Genomic DNA, 25,560 nt, shown 5'->3' on the forward strand with positions numbered 1-25,560 from the left:
TATTGTTCTCTCTGTGTTCCCACTGCCGGAAATTTATGGGATCGATGCGGAGATCAAGGGCAGACATCTATTCAGGCGTGGAATTCGTCAAGGCATCGTCTGTTTCATGTTGTTGACTCAATGGCGCCGTGCATACACACACTTACACGTATATGCAATCTACTCGTATAGGCAACGTTTAACAAGTCAACCAACATCCGCAAGGTGCTACCCGAGTATAAAGTATATGCTCGTAGTATCATGGACCTGCACATCCTCTGCAGCTATCATGAAGAACCTGGAAAACTTACACGAGATTCTAATATCCATTGAGAAGTGCCTTTTGGAAGGCAAGGAGAGCCCACTCTACTTATAGAGGGGACAAGGCGGTACAGGGGTACGTACACACGCAACTAGAGCTCAACCTATACCCTTCCATCAAGCAAACGACGTACTCGTATATATCCCTCTATGTCAAGACAACGGATCAAAAGAGGCAACTTGGATGATGAATGTGTTGAGAGAAATTAAAGATAGATAACTGTCCCTAAACCTAGGTAACTTGCAACGCTAATGGAAGAAAGAAGGAGAAAAAGTACTAATGGGATGATGACAAAAGGAAGAACAAAGGAGTGTTCAATGGTAGGATTTCATGACAGGCATTATCAGCATCATCTCCGACAAGAGAGAATGTATACTTCTGCATACTTCACCTGCGCAATCTTCTCGCTCTAGGAACCCTTCCTTTTAAAAGGCCAGGGCCTCCTTGTTGGGAGTCTTGCTGCAGCAGTCGACACGGGAGCAGAAGTTGACGTCCTTCTCGCTGACAGCCGAGTTGGCGGCGTTGGGGAGGGTCTGGCGGGATGGCCAGATCTCGCAGTCGGCCTTTGTCTCCCGCTGGTGGTGCTCTGTGACGATCTCGCGGACGAGCTTCTGGAAGTACAGCGGCCCCTGCTCCATGGTGGGGTGCATCTCGCCGTTGACGAAGACGCCTATGTCGAGGTTCTTCTGGGCGTTGGAGCAGAGGTACTTGTCCTCGGACATGATGCGCTTGTACATGTCGCTGATGATGTTGAAGTCCTCATCGCTCGAGTTCTTGTTGCGGAAGACTTCGTACTTCATGATGGACAGCTGAGGGCCCTTGGGGACGAAGCGCTGGATGAAGAAGAAGTGGGGGCTGAACACGATATTGTTAGCCTTTTGTTTTGTCTTGTTTTGTTTTGTTTCTTGTATGTGTATGTATGTGTATGTATGTGTATGTGTGTGTATGTGTGTGTGTGTGTGTGTGTGTGTGTGTGTGTGTGTGTGCGTGTGTGTGTGTGTAGGGAAAGAGGGAAAAACTTACGAGACATTCATAGAAGAGTTGGGGAAGAAGTAGGTGCTGGCAACATTGAAGCCTCGAGCGATCTGCTCAGGGGTAGGGTTGCCAAAGTGCTGGATGTGGCAACCTTCGGTCTTGACGTAGTAGCTGCTGAGGTCGGCGATGGCAGGGATGTCCGGGTGGGACGTCTTGCAGTGGTAGCACTCGTTGTAGTTGTCTGCGAGGATCTTCCAGTTGTACGGGCCTTCCATCTCCCAGGAGTGGTCGAAGACGTAGTCGTCGAACGTGTACTTGTCGAAGCGGGGCTGCTCGTCGACGCCGGCAAAATCCTGCTCCCAGGAGACCTCGGGCGTCTCCTTGCCGTCCATGTTGACCCAGATGAAGCCGTTGCGGTCGACACGGACGTGGATGGGCAGCAGGCTGTTCTTGGTCTTGTCGAAGCCGGGGAGGTCCTGGTACCCGGGGGCCTTGGCCAGGTTGCCGCTCAGGCCGTAGGACCAGCCGTGGTACTTGCACGAGAAGACGAGGCTGTGGCCCTGCTCCTCCGTCACGATGGGGAAGGCACGGTGGCGGCACACGTTGTGGAAGGCGTTGATCTTGCCCTTGTTGTCCTTGCAGATGACGAACTCGAAGCCTGCCACCTCGTACCGCAACCAGTCTCCCGAGTCGGGGATGCGCGCCTTGTGCGTGGTGAAGAGCCACTTCTTGGAGAAGATGGCCCGACGCTCAAGCTCGTACATCTCCTGGGACGTGTACCATGAGGCTGGGAGGGCCCTGACGGCCTCCTTCTCGTTGGAAGCCTGGCTGCCTCCGTAGCCCAGATAGCTCTTGAGGAAGGACATTGTGTATTATGCGTGTGTGTGTATGTGTTGTTGTTGTTGTTGTTGTTGTTGTTGTTGTTGTTGTTGTTGTTCGAGGAGAACACGAAAGAGTTGGGATATTAATGGGAAACTCTTGGGTTGGTCTTATAAGACTAGTCTCGGGAGACTCTGTAGATGGAGGTTTGAAGAGTGTATTAAGAAGTTTGTTGTTGTTGAGAGTTATCAATCTAAATGTTTTCATGATCGCGGCATCCCAGCTCCCTTTTAACTAGTTTATCGTCCTCCTCTCCTCCATCCATCTTCATCCTCCCCCCCCTCCCGGCTACGACTTACACGCCAGGCTTGAGCTTCCCACACGACTAGCTCGGCCTCGATCAGAGATATCCGACCTGACAATAGATAGAGCCATCTCAGCTCCTGGTCGTGTAAGTGGCGAGTCGTGCCCGAGTTTGGTACGAAGTTGAAGGGAATCCGGTCATGTGACCGGCATCACACCCCGACTTACACGCCCCCCTTCCCTCCCTTTCAACTCTTGCGCGCGCACCAACTGCCTTAGATCGTCCCCTAGGAGATAACAGAAGAGCAGAGAGCCTCACAGGCTGCCAGTAGCGGGTCCTTTCCTTTCGCTCTAGACGCCACTAAAAATAATAAGCCTCTCTTAACGTGTCGATCTTACGACAACAGTCAATAGCTAGTAGACGATAGATAGAAAGCTCCGAGTGCATGCCAACGATGCGCGCCACGTCATGTTCTAGATACACATCAAAAATATACATCCATGCTGGACAGACAGGACCCCAACAATAGAAGCATGCGTGTACATGTTTGCACGCCACCATCCGAGGCTTGAGGTTATCACGGATGGCCTTTCCCTCACGAAACGCGAACACCTGACCGTCTGTGTCCGAGAGTTACGTTATAGAGTGTGGAGGGGTAGTAATCGAGAATCGAGATTCCTGTATTGAGACCACGGTATTCCGGGGCCGTCTCCGATGTGGTGGGATATCACGGAGGGCAGGAGAGTGGAGTTGAAACCGGTTCGGACGGAGTGATTCATGAATGAATAATACATACTCAGTATGAAGCATATGTTCTCGATACTGGAGTCGTGCACTGTCCATTTTGGGGAAATAAAGGGCAACCACTGCCGTATCATACTTCCAGGACCAGATACGAACATGAGGTGGGGAGGGGATTTAAAGAGGAACGTGGGCACCAATTAGCGCGGGTTGATATCATGACACCTCCCCTCCCTTCGCCTTCCCAGGGGGCAGGGGCGCTTAGGGAAAGACGGGTTCGGCATGATGTCCGGATGATGAGCAATAGAGAGTATGTGCTATGTGGGGAGAGGGCTATCGTCACACTTTGTGTATGTTTCTGGGTAGCATGGCATGAACACCAGTCCCGGCATTTGGGATAGAGGGTACCATGAAGCTCAACTTTGAAGATGGGGAGTGGAGTTTTCGTCACATAGGTACGTGTAATATGCATCTCGCATCAATGTACCCACCACCCTCCTCCGTATGTGAGCCTGAGTGATAGTAAACAAAACATAGTAGCAAAACAAGTGATGTTAGTGCGTGCGGAGAGAACGGAGTATGCAGGACCAGGGGGGGGGGGGGGGGGGGGGTGGTTTAGGTGGCGGCTCAAGAGGCTGTACATGATGCTGCATTGCCGTTTTGGGAGAGCGGATTGCACCTTGTGCATTAGCGTATGCGACCGCGCCAGTCATGCGTAACCTGTCGAGGTTTTCGAAAGACTCATGACTTTATACCTTGTGTCGACATCAGACGGAGTTCTGCACTAGCACAGTATGTTCAGAGCGAGACTGATAGTAGAGAGAGGAAAACCGGGAGGAGCGGGGTCTATTCCGGTGTCCCATACTAACTCCCCGCAATATCATCTATCTTGGACCTTGGGACTGGTCCTGCACAATGTACTCCCAAAGCCTCTGTCGCATTCCTGCCAGACAAAGTCCATGATAAGTGCCCGACACGATGATTGCATCAACGATCATCATCCTTTGTTTCCACGCACCCCTCCCCTAGGACCACGTGATCGGAATTGGGAACTTTGACTCTGACTTACAAGATAGTAACCCGGGACAACATACGATGGTTGCTTTCAACCTTTCAACATTACCTACCTAACTCCAGGTTTTTGCTGCGTTTTACCGCTTTATTTCTCTAATGCCGGTGATATCCGGGGCTGGGGAGCTCCGGTATCGGGCTCATTCGACCTCGAATATTGAGTTATCTTTCCAATTGACACGCGCTCCTACGTGACGATGATGGTGGGACATTGGAAGGCAGTTGTGCCCTCCCCTCTCCCCACATCGAATAAGAGATCAACAATTACGAATAATATCCATTGAACTTGTCCATCTCTCTTCCAATACATCGCTTCTATCTGACTTACTTTCTCCTTTAATTCGAGGTCTTCTACGCCCTTGTGATCAGTCGTGACGCTTGAAGCGGGGTGTTGACTTCGGCTTCCGATTCCGCGAAGCTCAAACTCCTCTTCCTCCACGTTGGTGATATATCTTCCCAACTTTGAACGTTGCCATCTACAATTCTTTCTTGTGTATTGAAAAATTATACACGTACCAGTCATCTTTCATGCTGTCACTGTTTCCCCTCGGCATAACTCTAGACGCGTCTCCCATATCCGTCAAGATGGCCTCGTCTTCATCCTCGTCCGCGCTCGTTGAGAAGCCGGCGGTGGCCGAGAAGTCCGCTGAGAAGCCCGCCGAGAAGTCCACTGAGAAGCCCACCGAGAAGCCATTGACCCCGGCGCCCTCCTACCTCATCCTCGGAGCCGGCGTGTTTGGCGTCTCGACCGCTTACCGGCTCATCACCAAGTACCCAGGTGCTTCCGTGACCCTGGTGGACCGCGACGCCTTCGATGCAGATAGCCGCGTGGCGGCCTCGTGGGACTGGAACAAGGTGGTGCGCGCCGACTACGACGACATCCTGTACTGCCGGCTGGCCATTGAGTCGCAGGACGTATTCAGGACGGACCCGCTGTGGAAGCCGTACTTCCACGAGACGGGTGTGTACTGGGTGTGCCGCACCGACTACGCGCAGGACGTCATCAACAACTACAAGAAGCTAGGGCGCACGGCCGACCTCTTTTCCGTGTCGGTCGAGGAGGCCCGCGAGATGTACGGCGGCCTCTTCGCCGACGCCGACTACGCCGGCGCCAAGGAGGTGCTCATCAACCGGACCAGCGGCTGGGCCGCCGCGGGCGACTGCCTGCGCGCCGTCACCCGCAAGGCCCTCGACCTGGGCGTCAAGTACGTGACGGCCGACGTGGCCACGCTGCAGTTTGACCGGGCCGGCACCAGCTGCCGCGGCGTCAAGACCGTGCAGGGCGAGGTCCTGACCGCCGACAAGGTCATCCTGTGCACCGGGGCCTACACCTCCAAGCTCCTCGAGTACAGCGCTGCCGAGAGCGGCAAGGCCGACCTCCGCGCCGAGGACAGGATCGTCGCCGGAGGCATCACCACCGGCATGGCCACGCTCGACAACAAGACCCTCGAGACCTACGCCACCATGCCCGTTGGCTTCCAGGGCTACCCGGCCGCCATCGGGCCCTTCATCGGCAGCCTCCCGCCCACCCCGGACAGGGAGCTCAAGTGGTGGGGGCCCACCATCTTCAAGAACACCCGCGAGATCCTCCCAGGACGTTTCGTGTCCGCCCCGCCTCCCGCCCGCGACTACGCCCAGTGGAAGGTGTCCAAGAAGCTCAAGGCCGACGTCGACTACGCCAACCAAGTGTTTTACGGAAAGCGCGGCTCCGCGTGGCCCATGAGCAAGCACCGCATCTGCTGGTAAGTTTGACCATCCGCCGAGATCGACACATGTACATATATATGTACATACATGTACTTCGATACATGACGTGCGAATTAGTATGTGCTGACGTCGAACCATCATCACAACAGGGACGCTTTCACCACGAGCGGCGACTTCATCATCACGCCTCATCCGGCCGCCAAGGGCCTTTATGTTGCCACGTGCGGCTCGTTCCACGGCTACAAGTTCTTCCCTGTTCTGGGTAAGTACATCGTCGAGATGCTCGAAGGCAACCTGGAGCAGGAGCTGGTAGATCGGTGGGCGTGGGATCGGGTGAGGCCTGACCCGGCTCTCAACCCGGAGTGGCCCAGGGCAGAGATGAGCGATCTGGAGGATACAGTGGCCAGGCTGTAGTCGGGAGGGAAAGACGTATTATAGACATGTGGCAGCGAGACGAGATGAATTCATGCATTTTTCTTTCTTTCGGGAATTTTGGTCCCTTTTCGTTTTGACGTTGATACATAAGAAGCATATAAAGTCTTATTAAAAACAGGGTGATCTTCCCGTCATATATGAGATGTCATTAAGCTCAGTGAGATGAAGAAGACTGGGGGTAGTCGATGTGACGTCGTCTGATAAGGAACTGATCCGACGTCGGAGTCCAGGGATAGCACTTGAATGCAACGTATTTACTCCATATGGCTTTCAAGAGAAGAAGGCAACAGCCAAATTCCACAGGTGCATGTGACCCTATAATACGGTGCACCTTCAAGGATCAGTAATACAACTAGTACGAGCAATAGAAAATTCGGACCAGCAGAACATGGCAATCGTATCACGGTCATTCAGGAGCGGGAAGGGGAAATTGTTCGTAGTGTATTAATTATATGAGCAGGGATGGGAGTATAGCGCCCGGACTTTGCGGCGACTTATCAATCAATCATGTCTAGTGCATTGCAAATGGGGCGCCGAACCACGTCCGTATTCTCTCCCTTTCTTTCTTATTCTCCTCTTTCTTCTATCTTCAGGACCCGCAATTGAATATAGTCTCGTCCCTTCTCTCTGATTCTTCTCTACTACAGAGTACTTTCTGTCCCTATTGCTCATTATTACCCGTTGTTGGCATACCTTGTGTTTCGATATCTTTCGATATCAAACCGCGAGATAGCGTGTATTAGCACTAGTACTGATTGATGTAAGAAGAGACCGACACTCTCGCTCCCACCCTGTATGAACGAGAGTCCGAAACACCAACCAAGGCAGATAGCGCGGCTCTTATAACGGGGCAACGGACAATAATAAGTTAAATAGCAGGTGATAATACGTGGAACCTGACTGGGCTGGGCCTGGACCTCTGGCTTTCTCTTATCTCGATACTTGGCCAAATGAGGAAAGGACCATGTCAACCCCGCGTTAGCCACTTCAACAGAGGCAGGAGCCGGGCAAGTTGCTAAGAGTGTGTATCGCGCCTCCCTCTCCATATCCGCCCCCCGTCCCTTCGTGCCTTCCGTCCTTTGTGCATGTTCGTATACTACTACATAGTGGTAGTAGTAGTAGCAGTACCTTACGTACACGGCACAGGTATGAATCAGGTACTTTATAGAAGTGGTAAAGTACCAATACTACTGGAATTGCCCTCCCTTTTCATCGTACTCGTACCTTCCTCCGCACCCTCCGTCGCACTTTCCCTCCCACCCCCATCCACATTATCCAAGAGGAAGGAGCACACAGTGTGTACGAATAGTTTCCCTGTTTATGTATTAACCGTGAGGGGGGAGGGACCAACTTCAGTCATTATTACCACTGCTACCTACTACTACCATATACTCCCCGAGTCGTACATAGTAACACCACAACCATCCGTAATACTATCTACACATTTCCACACACGCACCCACACACGCACAAGCACACACAGGGGGGAGTATATATCGTCTACATCCTTTTCACGACTGGCTCTTTCTCAGCTTGTCAGATCTCTACCTCATTTGCTATTCAAGACATAAAACCACGCCTGAAACGCAAGATACACACGAGAAGAAAAGGAAAAATAAGTTGGCCTTTGAGGCGTCGTCACCACCCTCAACTGGGCTGGTTGGCCATCTCACCTTCAACTCATAACAATGACACCCCCAGACGAAGCGCCACAGTCTCGTGGCCGAAGACGGTCGCACCACGCCTGCTTCACCTGCCGGTTTGTCTCGTTTACCTCACCCCCTTCTCTCTCCTACCACAGGAAAAAAAATAAAAATCTTTTCTGTAATCATTATCTTTTGCTATCAATACTGATACACGGACTCATAGAAGAAAAAAGACTCGATGTCCCGGAGAGAGGCCGGTCTGCTCCAGCTGCTCTCGGCTCAGCCAACCTTGCTCCTACCCACCAGCAGCAAAAGCAAAGAATGAACGATCCGTTAGTCTCAACCATGCATTTCCCGCCTTGCGGCCAAGATGAGAGAGAGGGAGAAGAGAAGAACAGAAGCTGATATCTCGCCAAAACAAATCCACCAGGAAGAGAGATTGGCCAGCCTGGAAGAAAAGCTGGATCTCCTTCTCAACGGCGGCTTGTACATGAGACGACTTGACACCATTGTGAACGCGGGGACGTTCTGACCACATTTTTCAGGACCAACCATCCCTCCTCCTCCTCCTCCTCCCACCCTTCAGATACTGCCTCTGCGCCCCTCGAGGACATTCCCGACGTCTCAGACAAATCCTGCTCGGCCACCCCTCCCGCTCCCGAGTCCGGCAAGGCCCCCAGCCTTTATTCACACCCTTCCACCGTACTCTTCGACTCGGAGGACTCGACGTTACTCCCTGGTAGGTCCGATATCCAGGATGGCATCGGCCTCTACTTCAAGTTTTGCCACCGCCAGCCCATCTGGTGCTTTGATCGTGACCAGGTCAGCAACTATGAAGCCATACCCGAGGAGCTAGCATGCAGCATACTCGCCTTGACCTCTCGCTTCTCCGAGAAGCGCGTGCAGCTGCAGCTGTACGGCGAGACGGCAAAGACGCTCATAATGCTCCGCGTCGCCAATGGTTCCGTCGAGCTCACCACCATCGAGAGCCTGTGTTTGCTTTCCTACTCCTCATTCATTGGTAAGGAGATGTGTAATACGCTGCAGGCTATGTGTGTGCTGATGAAAAGAAAAAACAGATGGCAACTTTCACCTGGGTCAGTTTCATCTCGGTCTCGCCTTCCAACTCTGCCGGTCAGCCATGTTGGACCTGGACCTCGTCTACGCCTTGGAAGACCGGACTACGGAGCGCAAGAAGAGGCTCTTCTGGAGCCTCCAACTGCTCGAGCATTTCTATGGCCGCCAGACGGGGCTCCTAAGCAGCCCCAGCAAGATTTGGTGGTCGACTGATGCTGGCAACATTGAGATTGACCCCACGGCCCCGCCGCTCCCCCGTGATGAACTCGGAACCTCGGACCCCAGTGAGCCGGGAATCTGGAACACAGGAGCACATCTTGCCTGGGTCTGGAGCCAGGTCCGAAAGTACGTCTCCAACTGCGCCCGCAATATCCTCAAGGAGCCCTGGCGTCACGACTCCATGTACGCCAAGGTGGTGTCCGACTTTATGGAGACGGAGAACAGTATACCTATATGCCATCGCTATGACTCGGCCAAGTTCTACAAACGTAATGTCGAGGAGATTAAGATGCACCGCGACTACTGGGCCCCCTGGCTCAAGGAACAGTTCACCTACCATGCCATCCCCACCGTTCTCAACCACCCGTTCCTCTACATCATCGGTGCCCAGCACAATCCGAACCTGGCCATCCCAAACACCTTTTGGCGGCGCTCCTCAGAGCTCGCCCTGCTGCACGCCACCTGGATTGTCCGCATGATAGACATGGTGGTCGACAAGCATATTCCCCTGGCCGACCCCTTTTTCGGTCATGTTGCTGCCATTGCCGCAACGGTCCATCTGTATTACTGCTGCGCTGCGTCCCCCAGGCTCAAGCATAAGTCTAACACGGACTTTGCAAAGTGCAGGAGGTTTCTCAAGGGATTTTTGTTCCACTCCGCAGGCTGTGCACAACTGGTAAGTACACATCTATCAAGGTGAATAGGAAGGGTAGGAGGAGGAAAGAACAAAAGGAGTGAAGGAGAAGCAGGAGGGATTCCCGTTAATAAATTTTTCTAATGAGCAAACAGGACCGCAATCTTGACAAGATGACGCAGATGGCCGCCGGTCCGGAAAGCATGGACGTAGAGGACTGGATGCCCTCCAAAATCTACCTGAGCGTGCCCCTGATGTGGGAGATCCTACAGTTCAACTCGACCGAGCAGCCGCAAGAGAGCCCAACGGGCGGTCTCTTAGATTCATCTCTGGTACCTCCACGTAGACGGCAGGAACCCGACGAGGACTCGACCATTGAGATCATTGTCGCCACGTCCCCCGAGATCTCCATCAACACGGCTGACGGCGGTCAGGAGGCACCTACCATGTCGTCTTCTTCGTACAAGGGCAGGGCGCCACAACCGCCACCACCACCGCAGTCTTCCTCGACATCGTCGTCGTGGAATGCGGCCCGAAACGCCAGGTACATTGCCGACCAGGCGGATAACCTCAGTCTCAACTTTACACCGTGGCTGTACGCAGACTCTCTCCAACTAGCCAACCTGGCAGATGCGAGCTACGATCAGTCCCAGTCGCATGCTATGGGAGAGAACAGAAGCATGGCATGGTGGGAGGGGGGTAATTTCAGCAACATAATGTTTAGTCAACTCTGATGTATTTTTGGGGACTGTATCAATGATTTTGGACTATATTTATTTTGATTTAGCACAAGCGATGGGATATCTTTGTTTTCACGTTCACTCACTGTTACTGGCTGGCATTGCAGGAATGAGTCATTTCAACCATTATGTTGCGAGGACGAGTAAGACTCCTCTTGGCTATTTCTGTTTTTGACATTGTTCCTGGCAAGCGCATGATTTGTGATATATACTTGGAAGCTTCTCAGATCATTCACCTACAAACCATAATGCACATGAATACATTATTGGATACATCGAATTTCTTTCCCTAGGATAGAAGACGCAGACCTGGTTTGATGCGCTAAACGGTGTCCATTCGGATCTGTTCCCTGAAATGGTGAGGTAGCCTGATTGAAAGGCTTTGGGGAAGAGATTTGAGATGTACTATGGCAAGAAGAGGTTGAAGTTGGACGAAGGGTCCAAAGTTGTATCTTTTGCTGATAGCGTCTAATGAAGAAATTGCACGTGAACCCATAAGAAGCCTTGGTCAGCGGTATTTGGGATACATCTCGTGTCTATGTACTGCATCTATGCTATGTACCGCGTCTGTATACTGTGTTGGACGGGGCAGACGATGATCTATCACCGTGTAAGTGCGGGAGTGTGTGTGTCTCTTGTAGGCTGGGCGAAGGTGTCAGGGTTTCCACGTGAAAGAGAAAAGATATTGCTGCCAATATAGCTAAAAATAACAAATGTCAGAGAGAGAAGAAGAAGAGGAAGAAGGAGGGGACTGATACAGGACCGACAAGCACACGTCCCGTATCTTTGAAGAGCGGGCTAAGCCGATCTACCGTCTCGTACAACTATCCATAATCCCCACGCAATTAATCTATTCTCTATGACATAAAAAGAAAAGAAGAAAGAAAAATAAGAGATGAGATAGTGGTTCAGCCCAAAGCATGTGTGCCTTGCCCCCTCCTCTCTCTCTCTCTCTGTGTGTGTGTGTGGATATCGCGGGCCGCCTTTTCCTTGTACACAGGAGTCACCGACATACGACAAGGGTGGAAAGAAAAAAGAAAAAGAAAAGGACGTTCTCTCTTTTCCCCAAGACACCCCTTTGTTTTGTTTATTTTTCCATCTTCTTTTTATTATTATTATTATATATATATATATTAGCTCCAGCGTTGTGAAATGCACAGCGTGTAATAGGATAGATTGTTTACTATGGTCCGATCCCGGGACACACACACACCCCTCCCTCTCCCCCCCCCCCCCCCCCCCCCCTCNCCCCCCCCCCCCCCCCCACCATCATGCCGGTCGGCCCCACACTCCGTGAGACCGATCACGTGAGCGCCTTCATCGACCCGACTTACACGCACACCCCCCTCCTCCACATTGAATGATGAGTATGGTTCTAAGCTGTCGTCTTTTTGTATTTGTATATTTTTTTTTTTACTATCATGAGATTGGAACCAAAAATTCCTAAAGGTACACTTGTCTTGACAGGACTGCTCCTCTATCGGAAGTGAGGGGCAGTCTTTTATCAATTGTTGGTTCAAATCTGCCCCTCCCCTCCTGGTCGGCCTCTTCTTATATACCCTCGTGTCCAAGTCTGGTTGGAAGAAGTCTATAGCAATATCATTATACAATTTTCTTCTATTCTTTTATTATTCCTCTCTTAATCACATCTCTTTCTCTCTCTCTTCCAAATTCGTATTGGGGGCTCTAATTTATCTACTTTTCTTCAACATAGAGAAAGGGAAGAGAAAGAAGAAAGAAAGAGATAATTCACAATGCCCCTATCCACATCTTCACGAGTCGTCATCATAGGCGCAGGAATAGTGGGCACCAACCTAGCAGACGAGCTCGTCTCCCGAGGATGGAAGGACATCACCGTCGTCGAGCAGGGACCCCTGGACATGCCGGGAGGTTCGACCTCGCACGCCCCAGGGCTGGTGTTCCAGACCAACCCGTCCAGGACCATGACACGGTTCGCCCAGTACACAGTGCAGAAACTCAAGTCCATCAAGGGCCCCGATGGGCAGGGCTGCTTTAACCCCGTGGGCGGGATGGAGGTGGCGACGACGCCGGAGCGCGTCGAGGAGCTCAAGCGCAAGGCCGGCTTCGCGGCGTCGTGGGGGGTCGAGGCCAGCATTCTCACACCCAAGGAGGTCGTGGCACTGTACCCCCTCATAGACGAGGGCGAGGTGCTCTCGGGCCTGCACATACCGTCCGACGGGCTCGCGCTGGCGGCGCGGGCGGTGCAGCTGCTCATCGAGCGCACGCGCGCCGCCGGGGTGCGCTACCTCGGGTCCACCACGGTGACGGGCATCGACAAGGCCGGTGGGCGGGCAACGGGCGTCGTCACGCGCGAGGCGGGCGTCATCCCCGCCGACGTCGTCGTGTCGTGCGCCGGCTTCTGGGGCGTCGAGGTCGGCGCCATGGCCGACACACACATCCCCCTCGTGCCCATGGAGCACCACTACGCCAAGACCACCAGCGTGCCCTCGCAGCAGGGCAAGAACGAACTCCCCAACGGCGCCGGCCTGCCTATCCTGCGCCACCAGGACCATGACCTGTACTACCGCGAGCACGGCGACCGCTACGGCATAGGCTACTACGGTCACGAGCCGCACCCCGTCGTCGCCGCCTCGCTGGGCGACACGCCGCGCTCCGTCACCGAGCACAACATGCCGTCGCGCAGGCCCTTCACGGCCGATGAGTTCGCGCCCGCCTGGGACCTGAGCCGGAAGCTCCTCCCAGCCCTGCGCGACACTGAGATAGCAGAGGGCTTCAACGGCATCCTGTCCTTCACGCCCGATGGCGGGCCCCTGGTTGGCGAGTCGCCCAACCTGCAGGGCTTCTACGTCGCCGAAGCCGTGTGGGTCACGCACTCGGCCGGCGTGGCCCGCGCCTTGGCACAGATCCTCACCGACGGCCGCTCGGCCCTCGACCTCGCCGGCTGCGACCTCACCCGCTTCGACCCCGTCCATCTGACGCCCGAGTACGTGCTCGAGACGTCGTCCCAGGACTTCGTCGAGGTCTATGACATAGTGCACCCCATGCAGCCGCGCCGATCGCCGCGCAACCTGCGTGTCAGCCCCTTCCACGCCCGCCAGGCTGCCCTGGGAGCCTACTTCCTCGAGTCGCCTGGCCAGCGGTGGGAGCGGCCGCAGTGGTACGAGGCCAACGGTGCCCTCCTGCCCGAAGTCCCGGCCCACTGGTCCCCCGTCGACAGGCAGGACGCCTGGTCCGCGCGTTTCACGTCCCCCATCTCCGCCGTCGAGGCGTGGAGGACGCGCACCGCCGCCGCCCTGTACGACGTCACGTCCATCTGCCGCGTCGACGTGTCCGGCCCGGGGGCCCTGCCCCTGCTTCAGCGCCTGACCACGACCGACTTTGCCTCCAGGCCGGCCGGCACCGTCACCTTCACCCTGCTCCTCGATGACGCCGCCGGAATCCGCAGCGACCTCTTCGTCGCCCGTCTGTCAGATCAGTCCTTCCAGCTCGGTACGAACGGACCCCTGGACGTGGCCTACCTCACGCGTGAGGCCCGCCTCGAGACCGAGCCCGTCTCCGTCCGCGACATCACCGGCGCCACCTGCGCCCTGGGCCTGTGGGGCCCCCGCTCCCGGGACGTTATGGCCATCGCCGGCCGGAGCGTCGAGCCCGCCTCCGCCAGGCCCATGCGTGTCTCCCGCGCAGTCATCGCTGGGGTCCCCGTCACCCTCATGAGCATGTCCTACGTCGGCGAGCCGGGCTGGGAGATCCACACCAGCGCCGAGCACGGCCAGCGCCTTTGGGACGCCCTCCTCCTGTCTGGTCAGCCCTACGGCCTCATCCCCGCTGGGCAGGCTTCCCTGTCCGCCCTCCGCCTCGAGAAGGGCCTGCGCTCCTACGGAGTCGACATGTCCACCGAGGACAACCCCTTCGAGGCTGGCGTCGACTATGCCATCCAGCCCGGTACCAAGAAGGACTTTGTTGGCAGCGCCGCCCTGGCCAGGCTGAGCTCTTCAGCTGCCAAGCCCGTCCGTCGTCTGCGCTGTCTGCTCATCGACGATGGGAAATCCGTTCTCATGGGTAAAGAACCCGTCTTTGCCAAGGGTGCTGCTGCAGTAGGCTACGTCACCAGCTCCTGCTTCGGTTACTCTGTCCGTAAGCCCTTGGCCTATGCCTACCTTCCCGCCGACGTGGCCGAAGGTGCCACCTTCGAGGTTGAATACTTTGGCCGCCGTATCCCCGTCACCGTCACCCGTGATCCTGTGTATGATCCCCAGAATAGCCGTCTGCGCGTCGCTGAGAGGGAGCACAGGCTCTAGAGGTATTTGTTGCTAGGGGAAGAAAAAAAAAGATAACATACCGCCAACTTTTCATTCCTCCCTCCCCCCTTCTATAATGTCATGTCTACACGAATCCACGCATTTTTTTTTCTTCCTTTTGTTTCAGATTTAGTTATCAATGTCGTGTTCTTTCTTCTTTTTCTTTCTTCTCTCCCCCAAAACTTAGTATTCATTATGTAGCAGCTTGGTCTTGCTGTTAAAACACCGCGACGACAATACCGTCATGGTACGGAGTACATCATCCACACACAATTTTCTCTGACTGTCGAGACATGATTTGTGAATTTGGAGCCCCACGTCGATAAATGTTGGGGCACCAGGGAAGTGGCACAAGATACCTGAAGAAGATGATGAAAGCTAGCTAGCTGAACTGAGATGTGCGGCCAAAAAGGCTGGCTCGACCACGTGACCAATGTGGCCTAAGACCATCAACAATAGATATCATTCATTGTGTACACCGAATGGAACAGAAGCAAGATATGCGAAATGTCACCTTGCACATGCTTCTAGGATACATAAACACTCCCACATCACTCAAGACTGGTGAACAGTACTGAACGTTTGTTCTAATTTTTTTTTTTTTTCAAATTATCCTCTTGTCTCCAAGAATACTAGCTGCGCTAAAAACTTCGGAGTTGAGTTTACCGACGTGCTCACAACCCTCCTCACATACGGTTGCATCCCATTGCGTCATCGGTAACCGCCTCCGCTCATCAGTCATCATCGGACCAGCCGCTTAAGCCTGGTAGGTCGAAGCGGAGATGTTACCGCCACGACCAGTCCAGTTGACGTGGATGTCGGTGCCAACCTTGTACTTCTCGTTGGCGTCCTCGGGCTTGATCCTGAAGGTGTGGGCACCGAAGTAGTCACGCTGGGCCTGAAGGAGGTTGGCAGGCAGCGACTCAGTGCGGTAGCCGTCGAAGAAGGACAGAGCAGTCGAGAAGGCGGGGGTGGGGATACCAAGGAGGGCAGCCTTGGAGACGGCCTCGCGCCATCCGGGCTGGGCCTTGAGGATGGCCTCGTTGAAGAAGTCGTCGAAGAGGAGGTTCTGTAGGTCAGGGTCCTTGCGGTAGGCAGCGGTAATGTTCTTGAGGAAGACGGAACGGATGATGCAGCCACCACGCCACATGAGGGCGATGGAAGGCTTGTTGAGCTTCCAGCCGTACTCCTTGGCAGCCTATAGTGAGATCACTGTTAGCAGCATATTCAGATGTTGATCACTGTGGGGGGGGGGGGGMCCSGGGGGGATTTTGTGTTGTCTCTTACCTCCTGCATAAGCATGAAGCCCTGGGCGTACGAGATGATCTTGGAGGCGTAGAGAGCCTGCTCAAGGTCCTCGAGGAACTGCTCCTTGTCACCCTCGAACTTGGTGGTGCGGCTAGCGAAGGGCAGCTTCTTGGCAGCCACAACACGCTCGGGCTTGAGGGCAGACAGGCAGCGGGCCAGGACGGCCTCGGCGATGAGGGTTACGGGCTGGCCGAGGTCAAGAGAGTTGACAGCGGTCCACTTTCCAGTACCCTTCTGACCAGCCTGGTCGAGGATCTTCTCGACGAGGGGCTTGCCATCGTCGTCGTTGAAGTACATGATGTCACGGGTAATCTCAATGAGGAAAGAGTCCAGGACGCCCTTGTTCCACTTGGCGAAGACGTCACCCATCTCCTTGTTAGAGAGACCGAGACCGCGCTTCATGATGTCGTAGGCCTGCGGGGAAGGGAGGGTTAGCGCATGTCCACCCGGTCATGTTTCAATGGTTCTGCAGTGGTGATGTAGCATGTGTCACTGTCGTTCGCTGGCCGTGTTACAGTCATGCTGTAACAAGCGGACAGAAGAAACGAGGTGCTACGTGTGATTTGTGTGTGCATATGTTGGTGAGTGGACGTACCTCGCAGATGAGCTGCATGTCACCGTACTCGATACCGTTGTGGACCATCTTGACGTAGTGACCAGCACCCTCGTCGCCGACCCACTCGCAGCAGGCTTCGTTGTCGCTCTTGGCAGAAATGCTCTGGAAGATGTCCTTGATGTGGGGCCAAGCCTCCTCGTTACCACCGGGCATGATGGAGGGGCCGTAGCGGGCACCCTCCTCGCCACCAGAGACACCGGAGCCGACGAAGCGGATCTTCTTCTCGGCCAAGTACTTGGTGCGGCGGTTGGAGTCAGGGAAGTGAGAGTTACCACCATCGATGATGATGTCACCGGCATCGAGGAAGGGGAGGACCTTCTCGATCCAGTCGTCGACAGCGGTACCAGCCTGGACGAGAAGCATGATACGACGGGGAGACTTGAGCTTGCTCACGAACTCCTCAACCGTGCGGGCGCCGACAATGGACTTGCCCTTGGCCTCGTTTTCCAGGAATCGGTCAACCTTGGAGACAGTACGGTTGAAGGCGGCAATGGTGAAGCCGTGGTCGGCCATGTTCAGAATGAGGTTCTGTCCCCTGTAAGACGACATGTTCGGTCAGCCTCTTCCCGAATCCCGGAGTAATGTCCTCCGAGAGTCACCGTACGGACTCTTCGGAGGGAGTGGGAGGGGGATAAAACTTACATGACAGCCAGGCCGATGAGGCCCAGATCCGCACTTGGCACAGAGTCAGCATTTCCTGAAATAGTCGTAGGTTGAGACGAGCTAGGAGTAGATGATGAGGACGGTTGGGTTTGTTGACCGGCGCCTCCCAGCTTCATGTTTTCCAAGCGTGCGCTAGGTCGGGAACATGAGCCATGACCACGACCAAGGTACGAGAAGTGATGGTAAGAAACACAGAGGGAGGGCCAGTCAGCGAGACGCCCAAAGCGAAGACTGGGCGTCTCGCGGGCAGTTGAGGGAAATTTAAGGTCATGGATGAAGCCCAAGTTTCCCTCAAACCAGAGCAGAGTCCGTTGAGGGCGGCGGGGTGGCGGGGTAATTCCATAAGCATGGAGGGGTAGGGGGAAAAGAAGATGGGAGAGCGACTTACACGGGGCCAGACATGATGGGCGAACTGGAGAGAAGAGTTGTTTATAGAAGAGGGTATGAATAGACAGCCAACTGTGCTCGTAACAGATGGCAGATGTGGTTGAAAGGAGGATGGAGATGTGAAGATGGAGGAGGAGGAGAAGGAGAGATGGGAGAGAGACGGAAGATGAATGGAGGGGGGGGGGCTAAGAAAGAGAAGGAGCTGGGTGGAGAGGTGATACAAGTACTAAGCAAGTCAGGAAGAACCTTGCAAAAGGCTCTAGGGAGATACAGGGCAGATTTAGAGTTTGTCGGCGCTTCTCATCCCCTAGAAGCGTCTTCCCCCTAGAGAGACGAGCCCGAGGCTGGATTGACAGGCGCATGTCACAGCGCGAGACGTGCCAAGAAAAGCGGGTAATAAGAGGGAACCCTGGTGGGCGGTACCCAGTACCAAGGAGCACGGAACTCCGAGTGTGGTATTCTTTTCTGGTGGTGGTAGCAGTATCAACAATATTACGGATATGATCAGTTACAGTAACATTGCTAGTAAGTAGTCAGAGGTTGTTGTGAAGAGTAGCTGTAATGGTTTTGTCATCACCGAAACCGATCTTGTGACGTACATGGTCCCCGCTGGCTCCGGACTCAAATGCCTCTCCCACATCATACACACTCCAGGCCTACGTAAGACCTCTTGGGTGGGATGCGGCGGGGAGGCATCTTGCCGTCTATGCACATGGCAAAGTACACGGAAACGCATTTTTCATTTCTTCCTCCTTTTCTCTCATTCCTCCTCCTTTTCCCCTTTGCGGACTTGTCCAAAGGGAAGGAAATCGAGTGACGCGCCTCTGAGGCGTGGCGAGAGGGTACGAGGAGGGGTAATGAGGGGCAACGAGGGGCAGCACTGCTCCGTAGAGCACCACATAATCTCGCGGTGCTGTACAGTAAAACACACCGGCAGTACCTAGCTCTTAACTGAATACGAGTATGATCCAGGCATTCTGCCCCAGCGACCACCGTTACTCCGCTCCCCCAGTCGTGTTGAGAGGAGTATTATTCTGACTGATCGTAGGTACAGTGTACTCCGAGCTTCTGTCCCCCGTAGTGGGGGTCGAGGGGCACCCTCCGCCGCTGCCGGAGCATCGTGGCCAGCCCTATTTCTCACTGTCACGCGAAAGAGCCCCCGCCGTCCAAGGTCGGCAGGCTGTGTATTATTCCGGAATCGTACAGGTACGGAATAATTGTACGAGTAGTATCACCTTCGATATATTTTATTCTCGGCATCGACCGAGGCAGGCGCTTCTTGTCCATCTATCCTGTCTTTCCATTTCTTTCCATTGTTATATCCATCCCGTCATCCTTGTCTTTTAAAGCCTTACTAGTCAGGAAAATTCAACCCTTCACACTCCAGCTCTACCTCGCTGATCCGGTTTATCCGAAACCGCTTCAGATGAGGAGAATAAAAGAAGAAGAAAAACACTCGGCAGTGATTGCAATTTTATGAGTACATGTCCAGCCTTTTCTTTCTAATTGCTTTACTGTTCTCCACGGCGGTATTATCGGGCATGTTGCCCGGAGCTGCCACCTCCGTCTTTGCACGGCTAATAGTATTATCCGTATGGCCCTTCTCGACCGGCGGACCCAATTTTTTTTCCCTTTCTTCGATTTTTCATTTTCGCCGAACTCACGCTTCTGGCGCGCATTTATAATCCTTATTCGTCCCAACGGAACGAGGAATGAGGCATTTCGGAACCCCTCTTTGACCGTCCTATGATAGTCATCTCTGCACCACAACGATGCCCCTCCCCCGCTCCTCTTACTAGATATTTGCCGCCGCAAGCTATCGTCTGGCGGCGGCGGAATTACCGGGCTTGTTCGTCTTTTAGCAGACTACCAGTAGTCATGCCCAATTGCGGTATTATTCCCTTGTTTTGGGCGTTACTGGTACGAGATGTGAGCTGATTACCCCATGTGTCATCCATGTCGAAAAAAGCAGTACCGGAGACTTATTTAAATATCCGTACGAGTACATGAAACATGCCTGAGATGCTCTCGTAGACTGCAATAGCATAAAGTACGAGTAATATCGGCATGAAACTGCCGCCCAATGTGGCCTGAGCTTATACATTTTCGCGTCGTTTTTGCTTCCTATTCACGATACGATATCGAATTCGTCTTTACTACGAATTATACTAATGCTCTGACGAAAAAAAGAAATAGAAGAAGAAAAGAGGAAGCAAAAGAACATTGAAAACTAGATTTCCCATCATCAGTGCCTTCATGCCATGACGTTGAGGTATCAACATATGACTAATCACGTGACTGACGGCCGACCGCCATCATCGACGTCCCATCGTCGACTTTCTGACTACTACACCGAGGCAAGAGTTCCAAAAAGAGTTCCGCCGCCCAACGACGCATAACTCCACTACAGTCTTTCTCGAAGAAGACTGCCGCACGTATCAACCAGGAAAAGAAAAGGCAGACAGGGTATACTATCTCGCGCATCTCAACTTGAGCCACACCAGGAAAGGGAAGCTCAAGGTACGTTCTCCTCAAAAACTTTCTTGTCTCTGTCCAACAAGGGGGAAACCACCAAAAAAAAAACCCCCCCGAAAAGCCAAGAAAGAAGCGCATCTTGTTCATCATGTCGTACCCTCCACCTCCAGGTATCGGCAACCTCCCCGCACGACCTCCGGCGACGACCTCGTCTGCGCCAGGCTTCAACAGTAGCAAACCATCGGGCTTCAAGCCAGCCTTTTCGGCATCGGCCTCCCCGTCTCCCTCGCCCTACGCCGCCGCCGCAACCACTCACGGACCTTTTGCGCCACCGACTTCCTACCGCCCTCAGCAGCAGCAGCAGCAGCAGCAGCAGCAATATGGCAGCCAATATCCCCCGTACAATGCGCAGCGCAGCTACACGCCCCAGCAGAACTACGGTCCGCAGAGCTACGGTCCGCAAAGCTACGGTCCACGACAACCTCCTCCCAGCTATGGAAGCGGCGGCGGCATAGGTCCAACAGCGGCAGCACCAGCGATACACAACCCCTTCCCCGCCGCAGCCGGCACAGGAAGCGATTTCGACCCGGAGATGGCGGCGCAGATCGCCCATTGGCAGAGCGCGTACGGGCCCCGGACAGGCACGGAAGAGGAGAACGCGGCGGCTCACGCGGCGGCCCAGCAGGCTCAGGACCAGGCCCAGGCTCAGGCGGACGCGCAGGCCGTCCTCGACGATCCGAACCGTAAGAAGAAGACGGCCGTCCGCGAGGGCGGCGGCAAGAAGTGGACCGACGACACCCTGCTCGAGTGGGATCCCTCCCACCTCCGCCTCTTCGTCGGCAACCTTGCCGGCGAGACCACCGATGACTCCCTCCTCAAGGCCTTCGCCAGGTGGACCTCTGTCCAGAAGGCCCGCGTCATCAGGGACAAGCGCACTAACAAGTCCAAGGGCTACGGATTTGTCAGCTTCAGCAGCGCCGACGACTTCTTCGCCGCCGCCAGGGACATGAATGGCAAGTACATCCAGAGTCACCCCGTCGTCGTCCGCAAGGCAAACACCGAGATCAAGGTCACAAATGTCAAGGATAAGAATAAGAGGAACAATGGCAGGAACAACAACAACAATAATAATAAGAGGAGTGGCAATGGTGCCGGCGGTGGAGGTGCTCATGGTAATGGTGCTCATGGTGCCCACGATCCTCCTCAACTTGGTCCTCATTCTCCTGCCGGTGTCACCAAACCTGGTCAACGAACCAAGAATGGTCTCAAACTCTTGGGTTAAACATTCGCCTACGTCGGCCTCGCTGCATACGCAGTATATTTAGATACCTTAATAGCCTGTATTTACACTTTCTTTTGGTCAAGATTTACGTATTTGTCTCCGGCGGCCCTACCGGGGGTGTCCCTCGCTACGCTCGCAGTGTACTCGTACATCTACTGCCACTAGGAGACGTGGTGATATACAAAGTGACCATCTGCCTGACTACCTACCTTACCGGGACTTCTCACATTGCACGGATGTTCACATATACATATACTCCCCTCCACCGGCTCCGCTACGCTCGACTTCACATTTTGACTTGCTGGGTATCACTGAATTGTCATTCGTACCTGTACACACGAAATAATGGAATATCTATACCATAATCCCCCAAATCCCATTCTTGTCCCAATTCCCTTTGGTATCATGCTTTTTCTTCTTTTTCGTTTTGCCTTCTTCCAGCCACCGACGAAATTTCCTTCTTCCATCGAGATGCTTTCTTTCCCCGGGTATGCGTATAAAAAATGGTGAGGCCCATCCCATCCACTTGAGAGATAGGAAGAACAAGTAAAATATAAAGAGACACCCAGAGATAAACAAGGTGCTCAAGGTGCGTAAAAAAACAGGGGTAATGACTGTTGGCGTCAGATAGTAAAATAGTATAAAAAAGGCAACGCTTTCTGTTAGAACAAAACATAGCATCTTTCTTTCCTGCATGCTTCAGAGAAGAAGTGAGAAAAATGGCCGTATACTCTTGGAACGAGGGAAGAGGAAGAAGATGAAGGAGTAAAAAATAGAAATCTATCGTGTGTGCTCGTCGATTGGACTAGCAGGTATTATCAGGTTAGGCTGGATATCGCCGTCGGCCATGATGAGGGTGCCGTCGGGGCCGTCGACGCTCTGGCGCAGCAGGCCAGCAGTCTCGGCGTACCCTTCGTAGTCGTTGTCAGTGTCGTCTCCGCTCGAGTGGCCCGGCGAGGACAGGCTGGCACGCTGGTAGTCGGCGGCGGTAGCCTCGCCGGCGCGTGCGTCGGTACGCATCTTGGTGATCTTGATGTAGTTGTAGGCGACGATGGCGGCCATGGTGGTGAACAGGCCGACGAGGTTGATGAGGGTGAGACTTTCCTCGAATAGGACCGAGGCGGCCGAGATGGTCACCACCTCCTTGAAGATGCCGGCGATAGAGAGGGTGACGACCGACGTGCGCTGCAACAGGGCGAACTCAGCCGACGTCATCAAAAAGGCCAGGCATCCCGGGAACAGGAGGAAGAGCGGTGTGTATATGGCCCCCCACTCGTCCGACAGGGTGTGCAGTCCCTCAATCAGCGGCCAGAAGCCCTCGACAGGGAAGGCCAGGCTGAGCAGCGTCACAAACATGACGGGCGTGAGGAGGAAGATGCTCGCAAACGGGTTCGACGTGGCCGGGTGGCGCAGGAGGAGGATCTGCGTCAGGCCCCAGCGCAGGCCGGAGAAGAAGGCGGCCGAGATGATGAGGACGAAGCCGCCCAGCTTGAACTGGATCTCGCCAAACACCATCAGGATGACGCCAATTGTCATGGTGGCGATGATGGCCACCAGGCGCCAGGTTGGCGTCTCGAGGCGGAAGAGGAAGGCGAAGAGGAGGACAAAGGCTAGGGAGGAGGACTTGCACATGGCTAATCACGCTATTGGTTAGTTGACCGTGACCAAATGACATAGCAGTGTGTATATTCCATGTTGCTTGGCAAGCTCTGACAAGGGGATGACGTACTATAGAATGTGAGGCTGATGAACTTGAGCGACGTGTTGCCCAGACCGATATCCAGACCGGTAGACATGCCGCAGGGTCCAATCCTGGTCAGGTAGAAGAGCAGACCAACGGGGCTGCCGCTGCTGTTGCTGCCGCTCGCCGGCTCAGCCTCGTGTCTCGACCTACCCATGTCTGACTCGTGGGCAGGCTTTGGCCTGAGCGATGGCACCAGGTATAATACCAGGCCGGAGAGTGCGAACTGGACAATCATGTGCATCGAAGTGGTGAATAGGGGGAAGGCGAAATTCAGACGATCCTCGTCAAACATCCATTTGTTGTACTGTAATTGTCAGCTTTACGGTCTGGTTTACCCTCTTCATTTCCGGAGCCACTGCTGGTAGCGCTGCGCCACAATTGTGATACGGCACAGGGTGTGATGACACAGGGTGCAATAGAGAAAGGGGGGGGAGAAAAAAACCTACCAATGAAATGGATAGAGAGAACAGATACCACAAAAAAATGAGGCCGAGGTTGACGGATATTCGCTTGACGACATCCCTGTCGACGTGCGTCTCGTCCTCATTGCCCAGGTTCTTCTCGTCCGGTACTATACGTTGGTCTAGCAGGGTGTTCCTCCTACGTCTCTTTTGCCTGTTCTTCCTCTGCTTCCTGGTGAGGCCTGTCTCCTCGTCGTCGCGAAGGTCATTATCGCTATAGCTGTCCGAGTCACCGTCGTACCTGACGCTCGTGGCGGTGGTGGGAGTCGGGCTGCCACCGGCGCCGTGGAAGGGCTGCTGCAGCATTTCCGCCGAAGGGAGCTGCTCGGGGACGCTGGAGGCTGCACTGGACAGGGACCCGGGGCCGATGGGTAGCGGTGAAGTGAGCGTGCTGCCCTGGGGTCGTGGGCGGGACGACGATGCGATGGTCGAGGACGAGAGCGTGTTTATGGGGTTCATCAGGCTGCTCTTCCGGCGACGGTGGCCGGTGACTATAGGCTCCATCTCGATGGCGTCACGGGTTGTCGTCGTGGCTGATAGTGTCGGGCCGCCGGCGGCGACGACGGACGAGGGGGCGGTGGCAGTGGCAGTGGTCGTTGCCGATGCGGGTTCCTGGAATAACGTGCGAAAGGAAGCTGCGTCTGCAATGGTGTTGCTGTGTGATGTTGAAGGAGTGACTATCGTTGTCGAGATAGGTGGTAGAGCAGGACGGGGTGGTCGGGATGAGGAGGATGAAATGGATGGTGTTCGGGTGGGCATGGTTTAAGATGAAGGGGGGGGGGGGGGGGGGGGGGGGGGGGGGGGGGGCGCGGGTAGATTGGAGCAGCGCGTCGGTAAACCTCTGTGAGTGTGAGTGTGTACGATACAGGTAAGGAGGTGCCCACTTTGCCGTGCGTGTGTGTGATGCACTTGATCAGCCATTTTTTTGAGCTGTGCTTTTTCTTCTACGCGTAGCTGTAGGTACATGATGTATACCAGTACCTGTAAATTTTGGCTGCCACTACTATTTACTAATGGTACATGTATGTATACGAGTAGTCTACGGGTGGTACGGAATAATATCGTGCTTAGGTATCAAATCTTCTCTTCCATGACTCCCAGACTCCCTCGACTAGGGCCGAGCCAAAAAGGGTCGGTGGGTATCGTGTGATGAGGCGTACGTATCTGTCGTTACGTCGTCTCATACGTACATGTTGTTGTTTTGTTTTTTGGCGGGTTTACAGATTACATGTACGAGTAATTCCAATTCAAATTCTCCCTAATCACAAATTGAGGCTCTGCCCAATGCTGAGAAGAGAAGGGGCAAGATGGGCTGGAAATACGGAGTTGTAATACTAACAGCATAATAATCAATAATATAGTAGTGCTCGAAGAAAAGGCGTGTCCATGTTTCCGACTCTACCGTGTACGAGCCCCTGACCCGTCTCTGCTTCAGCCCTGACAAGAGTGTCGCGTGCTTGTGACTCTTTACCTTGTGCGGTGCCGTGCTGTGCGGTGCCGTGCTGTACTGTACTGTACTGTGCTGTGCTGTGCTGCGCTGTGCTGTGCTGCGCTGTGCTGTGCTGTGCTGCGCTGCGTTCATAACCCTACTGATAATAGCTTTGCTGCTAATACGTAACTACTCATACTCATATGGATAGCTACTAATACTAGATGTTCTTACTCCAGCTTCCAC

At 54.1% G+C, this 25,560-nt stretch overlaps 7 protein-coding genes across 7 annotated transcripts; 4 read left to right on the forward strand and 3 right to left on the reverse strand.

The window, feature by feature from the left end:
• Positions 1-726: 726 nt before the first annotated feature.
• On the reverse strand, positions 727-2,142 carry GMORB2_7446 (Rieske 2Fe-2S; the record flags this gene model as incomplete). Its single annotated transcript, XM_035469411.1, has 2 exons — positions 727-1,119; positions 1,441-2,142. The coding sequence occupies 2 exons, from the start codon at positions 2,140-2,142 to the stop codon at positions 727-729; spliced, it is 1,095 nt and encodes a 364-aa protein (XP_035321106.1).
• Positions 2,143-4,796: 2,654 nt separating this feature from the next.
• On the forward strand, positions 4,797-6,332 carry GMORB2_7447 (to sarcosine oxidase; the record flags this gene model as incomplete). Its single annotated transcript, XM_035469412.1, has 2 exons — positions 4,797-5,953; positions 6,068-6,332. 2 exons carry the CDS (start codon positions 4,797-4,799, stop codon positions 6,330-6,332), a joined length of 1,422 nt encoding a protein of 473 aa, XP_035321107.1.
• A 1,709-nt stretch (positions 6,333-8,041) lies between these two features.
• GMORB2_7448 (Fungal specific transcription factor domain) lies at positions 8,042-10,663 on the forward strand (the record flags this gene model as incomplete). Its single annotated transcript, XM_035469413.1, has 6 exons — positions 8,042-8,112; positions 8,233-8,331; positions 8,438-8,524; positions 8,545-9,020; positions 9,079-9,971; positions 10,085-10,663. The coding sequence occupies 6 exons, from the start codon at positions 8,042-8,044 to the stop codon at positions 10,661-10,663; spliced, it is 2,205 nt and encodes a 734-aa protein (XP_035321108.1).
• Positions 10,664-12,423: 1,760 nt separating this feature from the next.
• On the forward strand, positions 12,424-14,949 carry GMORB2_7449 (Glycine cleavage system T protein (aminomethyltransferase); the record flags this gene model as incomplete). The annotated part of the gene is made up of 1 exon (XM_035469414.1): positions 12,424-14,949. The coding sequence occupies one exon, from the start codon at positions 12,424-12,426 to the stop codon at positions 14,947-14,949; it is 2,526 nt and encodes an 841-aa protein (XP_035321109.1).
• A 757-nt stretch (positions 14,950-15,706) lies between these two features.
• On the reverse strand, positions 15,707-17,652 carry GMORB2_7450 (6-phosphogluconate dehydrogenase; the record flags this gene model as incomplete). The annotated part of the gene is made up of 4 exons (XM_035469415.1): positions 15,707-16,147; positions 16,237-16,671; positions 16,853-17,408; positions 17,516-17,652. 4 exons carry the CDS (start codon positions 17,650-17,652, stop codon positions 15,707-15,709), a joined length of 1,569 nt encoding a protein of 522 aa, XP_035321110.1.
• Positions 17,653-20,546: 2,894 nt separating this feature from the next.
• On the forward strand, positions 20,547-21,680 carry GMORB2_7451 (RNA recognition motif; the record flags this gene model as incomplete). The annotated part of the gene is made up of 1 exon (XM_035469416.1): positions 20,547-21,680. One exon carries the CDS (start codon positions 20,547-20,549, stop codon positions 21,678-21,680), a length of 1,134 nt encoding a protein of 377 aa, XP_035321111.1.
• A 780-nt stretch (positions 21,681-22,460) lies between these two features.
• On the reverse strand, positions 22,461-24,644 carry GMORB2_7452 (solute carrier family 35, member C2; the record flags this gene model as incomplete). Its single annotated transcript, XM_035469417.1, has 3 exons — positions 22,461-23,314; positions 23,410-23,728; positions 23,871-24,644. 3 exons carry the CDS (start codon positions 24,642-24,644, stop codon positions 22,461-22,463), a joined length of 1,947 nt encoding a protein of 648 aa, XP_035321112.1.
• Between the last annotated feature and the right edge of the window lie 916 nt (positions 24,645-25,560).

The sequence above is a fragment of the Geosmithia morbida genome (assembly GCF_012550715.1).
Source record: "Geosmithia morbida isolate 1262 chromosome Unknown scaffold_8, whole genome shotgun sequence".
NCBI lineage: Eukaryota > Fungi > Ascomycota > Sordariomycetes > Hypocreales > Bionectriaceae > Geosmithia > Geosmithia morbida.